Here is a 9,146-nt window from a genome sequence, read left to right on the forward strand (position 1 = left end):
AAAAAAAAAAAAAAAAAACCGTTAAAAGGAAGTCTTTACAGGACCATCAGCTAAGGCAGAAAGGATCACCTGGATTTGCTATCTAACAGAACACAGTGGTAGCCAAAGTCCACACAAGTGGGATACATCTCTGGCTAGGTTAAGTAGGCCCAGATATAAGATAAATAGCAGGATCTCGTTCTCTGACCCAGGCTAGAGTACAGTGACATGATCACAGCTCACTGCAGCTTCGACCTCCTTGGCTCAATTGATCCTCCTAGCTGGACTACAGGCATGCACCACCACACCTGGCTAATTTTTTTAAAAAATTTTTATAGAGATATGGTCTCAATATGTTGCCCAGGCTAGTCTCAAACTCCCGGCCTCAAGTGATCCTCCTGGTTTGGCCTCCCAAAGTGTTGGAATTACAGTTGTGACTACCATGCCTGGCCTGTTGTTTTTATATTTCTGTCTTGCCTAAACTTTTTATTATGAGCATATTCCATTTAAAGATAAGTAAAATTGGCCGGGTGCAGTGGCTCACGCCTATAATCCCAGCACTTTGGGAGGCCGAGGAGGCGGGATTACAAGGTTAGGAGTTTGAGACCAGCCTGGCCAACATAGTGAAACTCCATCTCTACTAAAAATACAAAAAATTAGCTGGGCGTGATGGCGGGCACCTGTAATCCCAGCTACTCCAGAGGCTGAGGCAGAAGAATCACTTGAGCCTGGGAGGCGGAGGTTGCAGTGAGCTGAGAGAAAGCCATTGCACTCCAGCCTGGGTGACAAAGTAAAATCATTCTCTAAAATACAAGAAATAGACATAATCAAATGTCTAATAATATTAAATTGCCTAAATTATTTCAGTTGTAAGTACAAAAATATGTATACTAGGAAAAAAACAAATACATTTCATCTAATACAACTTAACCATTTAAGATTTTGCTCCCTCTGAATTTATATTTTTGTATACAAGTTGCTCATATTTTCTCCAATATAATCAAAGAGGAAACATTTCAAAGTTGAAAAACATTATGGTTGTCTTACAAAAATCAATTTACTGCTGGGTGCGGTGGCTCACACCTGTAATCCCAGCACTTTGGGAGGCCGAGGTTGGTGGATCACGAGGTCAAGAGTTCAGAAGACTGACCAACATGGTGAATTCCCATCTCTACTAAAAATACAAAAAGTAGTCAGGCATGCTGGTGCATGCCTGTAATACCAGCTACGCAGGAGGCTAAGGCAGGAGGATCGCTTGAACCCGGGAGGTGGAGGTTGCAGTGAGCTGAGATTGCACCACTGCACTTCAGCCTGGGCCACAGAACAAGACTCTGTCTCAAAAAAAAAAAAAAGAAAGAAAGAAAGAATGAAAAAATCAGGCCAAGTTTGGTGGCTCACTCCTGTAATCCCAGCACTTTGGGAGGCCGAGGTGGGCGGATCACGAGGTCAAGAGATTGAGACCATCCTGGCCAACATGGTGAAACCCTGTCTCTACTGAAAATACAAAAATTAGCTGGGTGTGGTGGTACACGCCTGTAGTCCCAGCTACTCAGGAGGCTGAGGCAGGAGAATTGCTTGAACCTGGGAGGCAGAGGTTGCAGTGAGCTGAGCCGAGGTCATGCCATTGCACTCCAGTCTGGTGCCTGGCAATGGGGCGAGACTCTGTCTCAAAAAAAAAAGAAAAAGAAAAAATCAATTTACTTCTCCCTTGATCCTTGCAGTATTTTCCTTCACTGAAATACTACTAGATAACCACTGGGCATGCTTAGAAAACAGTTCAAGATTTGAATTAGACACTCCTACTGTGTCTAATTTATAAATTATAATTTTAAAAAGCTGTAAGAAAACATCCCACGTTACTAGGGGACATTGCCTTGCTCCTAGCAGAAGAAATTTCCATTAGTACTCTGTGTCTGCTACACTTGGAAAAATCAACTCAATCATGAAAACTTTTGTCCCACTCCTAAATTCTCACCTGATTCATGTCAAGGTGTCTGGATAATTTCTTGTTTTAGCATTTAAATAGTGTATTCCTATACACTATTAAATAAGGAATAAGATATATTCCTTATTTGTGAATATACCTACTTGCTAAAATGTATTTGTAACCCCAAAATTAATATAGTAGTCCTTCTTATCTGCGGTTTTACTTTCCATGGTTTCAATTACCCATTAATATTTCTAAAAATATTAAGGGGAAACTCCTGAAATAAACAATTCCTTTTTATTTTTTTTTTTTTTGAGACAGGGTCTGGCTCTGCCACCCAGGCTTAAGTGCAGTGGCAGGATCTTGGCTCACTGCAGCCTCAACCTCCTGAGCTGAAGTGACCCTCCCACCTCACCCCCAGAGTAGCTGGGTCTACAGGCACATGCCACCACACCCAGCACATTTTTCTATTTTTTGTAGATACAGGTTTCACCATGTTGCCCAGGCTGGTCTCAAACTCCTGGGCTTAAGTGATCTGCCCACCTCATCCTCCCAAAGTGCTGGGATTACAGGCATGAGGCCACCTTGCCTCGCCCAGAAATAAACAATTCTTTTTTTTTAAATTTTAAAAAATAGAGATAGGATTTTGCCATGTTGGACAGGCTGGTTTCGAACTCCTGACCTCAAGTGATCCACCCGCCTTGGCCTCCCAAAGTGCTGGGATTACAGGAGTGAGCCACCATGCCTGGCCTAAACAATTCTTAAGTTTGTTTTTTTGAGACAGAGTTTTGCTCTTGTTGCCCAGGCTGGAGTGCAATGGTGCGGTCTCGGCACACTGCAACCTCCACCTCCTGGGTTCAAGCGATTCTCTTGCCTCAGCCTCCTGAGTAGCTGGGATTACAGGTGCCCGTGACCATGCCCAGATAATTTTTGTATTTTTAGTAGAGGCAGGGTTTCACCAAGTCAAGTCTTAGTGAAAGGGTTTCACCAAGAGTTCAAGTCTTGAACTCTTGACCTCAAGTGATCCGCCCGTCTCAGCTTCCCAGAGTGCTGGGATTACAGGCATGAGCCACTATGCCTGGCCAACAATTCTTAAGTTTTATTTTTTATTTATTTATTTTTCTTTACAGTGTATTTTTTCAAGGCGCTGTTTAAAAATTCTTAAGTTTTTTTTTTTTTTTTTTTGAGACGGAGTTTCGCTCTTGTTACCCAGACTGGAGTGCAACGGCGTGGTCTCGGCTCACCGCAACCTCCGCCTCCTGGGTTCAGGCAATTCTCCTGCCTCAGCCTCCCCAGCAGCTGGGATTACAGGCACGCGCCACCATGCCCAGCTAATTTTTTGTATTTTTAGTAGAGATGGGGTTTCACCATGTTGACCAGGATGGTCTCAATCTCTTGACCTCGTGATGCACCTGCCTCAGCCTCCCAAAGTGCTGGGATTACAGGCTTGAGCCACCGCGCCCGGCCCCTAAAAATTCTTAAGTTTTATACAAGTTTTCAATGATAGCCTAACACTATATCACAATACATAAGTCATTCACCTCACTTCATTTTATCACGTAGGTGCTTTACCATCTCATACCATCACCAGAAAAAGGGTAAGTACAATATAATATTTTAAGAGACAGCATATCCACATAACTTTTATTACAGAATATTAATATAATTGTTCTACTTTATTATTAGCTATTATTAATCTTTTACTGTGTCTAATTTATAAATTAAACTTTATCATAGGTATATATTTATAGGAAAAAACATAATGTACATTAGGTTCAGTATTATCTACAGTTTCAGGCATCCACTGGGGGGGTTTCAGAATGCATCCCCCACAAGTAAAGGGGGACTACCGTACTTGTTCTTTTGCAGTCATTCACAGACATGCGTAAAGTGGCAAAAAATGTGAATCACCCTACATGCATTTTCTGGGTGAGATCAAACAAAGTTTCACTCTGCCTTCTCATTTCAACTCTTATTAAATAGACTGTGGAAAAGACAAGTAGTCTTTTCCACAGTGTATTTAGTGTCTTTTTTGCACTTTTGTGCTTTTTGTTGGTAATTTTGCTGTTTAAAATGGCCCCTAACCATAATGATCAGGTATTACCTAGTACCCCTAAGTGCAAGAAAGCTATGAAGTGCCTTACAGAGAAAATGCCTATGTTAGATAAAGTTTCATTCAGGGATGAGTTATACCACTGATGGCCATGAGTTCAATGTTAAAAAATCAATAATACACATTCAATAAGGTGTTTTTAGGCATAAACCTATATAAAACAATGCTATATTGACTATGTGACAAAAATGTTGTAACTATAGGCTTGCAGGAACATAAACCTATATTTCCCCTAGGAGCAATCATTCAGTATTTGCTGATTCTCTGTTCATAGCAGACTTATAGAACTTATAGAACTTATAATTACTGCAAATAACAATCAACTATATATGTAGTAAAACAAGGTATCACTCAGGAAAACCTACAAAATTATGTTAACACTGCTGAGTGGAGAAAAACTAATAATCCATTATTTTAAATTACGTATTTAAAGAATTACACCTTCAATGTTTAGTAGTGCATTTAACTTGTAATAAGATCATTTGTAATTCAATAGCAACATAATGTTTCAGTGCATGACAAAAGTAAAAACTTCAAATCTCAAAACCAAGTCTAAAGTAGGCTGGAGTACAGTGGCACAATCCTGGCTCACTGTGGCCCCTGGGCTCAGGTGATCCTCCCACCTCAGCCTTCCAGGTAGCTGGGACTATAGGTGCATGCCACCATACCTCGCTAATTTTTTGCTTTTGTTGTTGTTGTTGTAGAGACAGGGTTTCACCATGTTGCCCAGGCTGATCTTGAATTCCTGGGCTAAAGCGATCTGCCTGCCTTGGTCTCCTAAAGTGCTGGAATTACAGGCATGAGCCACTGCACCTGGCCTAAAGTAATTCTTAGAAATAAATTTAAATATAATTTTTCTATTATAAATATAACTATTTTGTCTTACGGTAAAATAAATTTTCAGAATTAAGTTTAGAATCTAAAGATAATTCAAAGCTACTCAGAGGCTATAATAGTGTATTAACACCAAATTTATTTTATAATGAAAGAACTTATAGGATTCATTGAGTTTTTTTATTTTTAGTGTATGCATTTTCTTCAAGTATTAGGTTTTGCTTAATTTTTCAGAGTGGCAAGGGGAAATCTTACACGTAAATAATTAGTTCTGTCAATAGCAGTCGTTATGTTAGCTCTGTCAGTAATTTTATCTATAACACTAATCTGCCTTAGTAATCAATCTCAAGAAAGAGTTTGATAAAAATAATGGGTATTTTTTAATATTACCCATATTAAATATTAAAAGACTATTGCCCACCCACAAAACACAAAAGTTGTATCTTACATAGTCATTCAACAAGTTTAAAAAAAGAAAATAAGAGTAGTCATTCAATAAATGTCTGTTACTGAATCAAAAAATGAAAACACTCTCCCATATTTCAGAGAACACATCACTGGATAATTAATCAACTAATTTGATATATGGCAAAAAAGTTACCTTCTATATACTTTAAAAGCCTCTGAGGAGGTAATAAAGGGAATCGAATTGGGTCTAGCACTTCCACCACATGTTTTCTTCTTTTTCCCAAATCTTTCAGAATCCATTGCATTGCAGCTAAGAAGACCTGGTATTCATCCTCAATGCTAAGCTCTTCACTTCGCAAAATTTTGATCAGCTGATCTTTTGTAAGTGCCAGGAACTCTTCCCCACTATGAACCTCTAAGAAATGGACGTGAATGTAGTTTTCTGAGAATTCCAAGAGATCATGGCAGGCAATTTGCTCAGAGAACTGAAAGATCCCAATGCAGTTCAGTGGATCAATTTGTCCTTTCAGAAATTCACAGCAAAGATGAACAACTTCAGTCAACTGTAGCATGTCTGCTGCAACAATCAACTCCTGGACATTATTCACACCTATGTTCACTATCCCTAGAGAAGTAGGAAGACAAAATGGCCAATAAAATAAAAACAAACATTGGTTTACCATATTCAAAAAGTGTTCTATTTGATTTCACTGATAGTTTGATGTTTGCAAAGTAGACAAACACTAAAAAAGACAACCAAGGATTTGTGTAAAGAGCACAAAATTTAAATGATAACAATGCCTAACACATTTATGAAAACCTTAAAATGAACCAGGTGCAGTATTAATTGCTTTATATCCTCATTTAACCCTCACTACAATCCCATGTGGTAGATATTATTATTTTTCTTATTTTCATATAAAGGAAACAGAATCAAAGTTTAAGTAACTTGTCCATAAGTTCTATGGTCAAGCAAGTTGCAAGATAGGGGTTGACATCAAAGTCCATAAAAAAAAAAAAAAAAAAAAAAAAAAAACCTAAACTGAAGCCTAAGCTTTAAATTCAATATTTTCAGTCTTGTAAAATTAAACAGTTAGACATGACTTTGCAGTTTGTATACTTGAGAAAAAAAAAAAGAAGAAGAAAATCCCAGCACTTTGGGAGGCCGAGGCGGGCAGATCAGAAGGTCAAGAGATCGAGACCATCCTGGCTAACATACTGAAACCCCGTCTCTACTAAAAATATAAAAATTAGCTGAGCATAGTGGCGCGGGCCTGTAGTCCCAGCTATTTGGGAGGCTGAGGCAGGAGAATTGCTTGAACCCAGGAGGCAGAGGTTGCAGTGAGCCGAGATTGCGCCACTGTACTCCAGCCTGGCGCCTGGCAACAAAGCAAGACTCTGTCTCAAAAAAAAAAAAAAGAAAAAGAAAATCGTGTGCTTTAGAACAACATAGATGGGGCTGGAGGCCATGGTTCTAAGCAAATTAACACAAGAACAGAAAACCAAATATCACATGTTTTCATGTATAAGTGGCAGCTAAACACTGCATACATATGGACACAAAGAAAGCATGGATAGACTTAGAATGGAGGGTAGGTGGACAGTAAGAACTGCAAAATTGCGGCTGGGCATGGTGGCTCACGCCTGTAATCCCTGCACTTTGAGAGGCCAAGGTAGGTGGATCACTTGAGGTCAGGAGTTCGAGACCAGCCTGGCCAACATGCAGAAACCCTGTCTGTGCTAAAAGTATAAAAAAATTGGACGTCATGGCGGATGCCTGTAATCCCAGCTACTCGGGAGGCTGAGGCAGGAGAATCACTTGAACCCAGGAGGCAGAGGTTGCAGTGAGCCGAAATCACACCACTGCACTCCAGCCTAAGTGACAATAAGACTCTGTCTCCAAAAAAAAAAAAAAAAGAAAAAAAGAAAAAAAGAAAAATTACCTATCAGGCATTATACTGATTATCTGGGGGGGACAAAATTATCTACATACCAAGCCCCCAAGACAATTTATCCATGCAACAAACTTACACATGAACCTAAAATAAAAATTGGAAAGAAAAAAACAAGCAACAACAACAAATAAAGACTATGGTTTTAACATAAGGTTATATGCATGTAACAAACATTTACTGAGGCACTCGGGAGAGTAAGACAGGGTCTCCATCTTAAATTACGATAAAATGCCATACAATGCTCATTTTTTGTTTGTTTGTCTGTTTGTTTTGAGACAGTGTCTCGTTCTGTTGCCCAGGCTGGGGTGCAGTGGCACAATCTTGGCTCACTGCAGCCTCTGCCTCCTGGGCTCAGGTAAGCCTCCCACTTCAGCCTCCCAAGTAGCTGGCACTACAGACACCACCACAACCAGCTAGTTTTTTGTATTTTTTTATAGAGACAGGGTTTTGGCCACATTGCCCAGGCTGATCTCAAACTCCAGGACTCAGGCAATCCACCCACCTCAGCCTCCCAAAATGCTGGGATTACAGGTATAAGCCACCATACTCAACACAATGTTAGTTTTTAGCATTAAGAATAACCAAGAATCAGGCCGGGTGCGGTGGCTCAAGCCTGTAATCCCAGCACTTTGGGAGGCCGAGGCGGGTGGATCACGAGGTCAAGAGATCAAGACCATCCTGGTCAACATGGTGAAACCCCGTCTCTACTAAAAAATACAAAAAATTAGCTGGGCATGGTGGCGCGTGCCTGTAGTCCCAGCTGCTCAGGAGGCTGAGGCAGGAGAATTGCCTGAACCCAGGAGGCGGAGGTTGCGGTGAGCCGAGATTGCGCCATTGCACTCCAGCCTGGGTAACAAGAGCGAAACTCCGTCTCAAAAAAAAAAAAAAAAAAAAAAAAAAAAACAAAAAAAAAAAAAAAAAAAAAAAAAAAAAGAATAACCAAGAATCTATAACATATGAGAAACTATTAAATACTTAAACTATGTATGCCACTCTCTTTTCCAAGGGCTTCATTTTCTTTTTTATAACACTTATTCCACTTAACTATGTGTCTAAAGTTTGTATTCCAGATAGATTTACAAAGACTCTTAGGGCATGGTTTGTCTGCTCTGTATTCCTAACACCTAGCATATACCAGATGCTTAAAAAAATTTTTTAAGTGAATGAAAGGCTAAAGAGATTATAGTGAGAAAAAGAATATGGTTCACTGAATGCAAACAAGAGGTTTTCCAAAAGTGTAAGAAATTGACTCCAGCAAGGGAATAAATAGTACTTGCTGCAGAGAAAACAAATAAGATTTACTTGAATGAAATAGGAATTCATGACAAACTTAAAGAGAAGATAGGATCATGGGTTGTGATGTAAGGGGGCTGAATGACTGTTACTAGAATAAAGCCAAGTGTTACTTGAGAGTTAAGGCTATACAATTTAATATGGTTTTATAGTTAACAAAGCACTTCCACATTTACTAAAATTTATCTTGTTTAACCTTTACATAAATTATAAAATGCTACTGTATCTAATCTGCATTACCTAGAAAGCTTTCTAAAGGCAGAGAGTATGTTTGTCTACTTTACTGTCGTATCTCCAGTGACTAGCTCAAAAGGAGTACTCAATAGGTATTTGTTGAAAAATAAACAAATGATTGACTAAAGTTAAATGAAATGCCTAGTATCACAGAGCTAATTAGTGGCACACAGCTAGATCTCAAGACCAGGTCATTTGATTGATTCCAAGTAAAATGCATACAAATCTTAAGGTGATGTGTGGTGGCATATGCCTGTAGTCCTAGTTACTCAAGAGGATGAGGTGGAAGGATTTTTTTGAGCCAAAGAGTTGGAGGCTGCAGTGAACTACGATTGTGTCACTGTACTCTAGCCCGGCTGACAGACTGAGACCTTGTCTCTTTAAAAAAAAAAAAAAAAAAAAA

General features: G+C 39.4%; 1 protein-coding gene across 1 annotated transcript in view; it reads right to left on the reverse strand.

Moving 5' to 3' along the window:
- Positions 1-9,146, reverse strand: part of LOC108312692 (intracisternal A particle-promoted polypeptide) — a 63,600-nt gene that overhangs the window by 37,164 nt on the left and 17,290 nt on the right. The window contains exon 3 of the mRNA XM_037742820.1: positions 5,455-5,886. Coding sequence (XP_037598748.1) covers positions 5,455-5,886 — 432 coding nt within the window. The remainder of the gene's footprint in view (positions 1-5,454; positions 5,887-9,146) is intronic.

This window comes from Cebus imitator, unplaced genomic scaffold, assembly GCF_001604975.1.
Source record: "Cebus imitator isolate Cc_AM_T3 unplaced genomic scaffold, Cebus_imitator-1.0 Scaffold129, whole genome shotgun sequence".
NCBI classification, from domain to species: Eukaryota; Metazoa; Chordata; class Mammalia; order Primates; family Cebidae; genus Cebus; species Cebus imitator.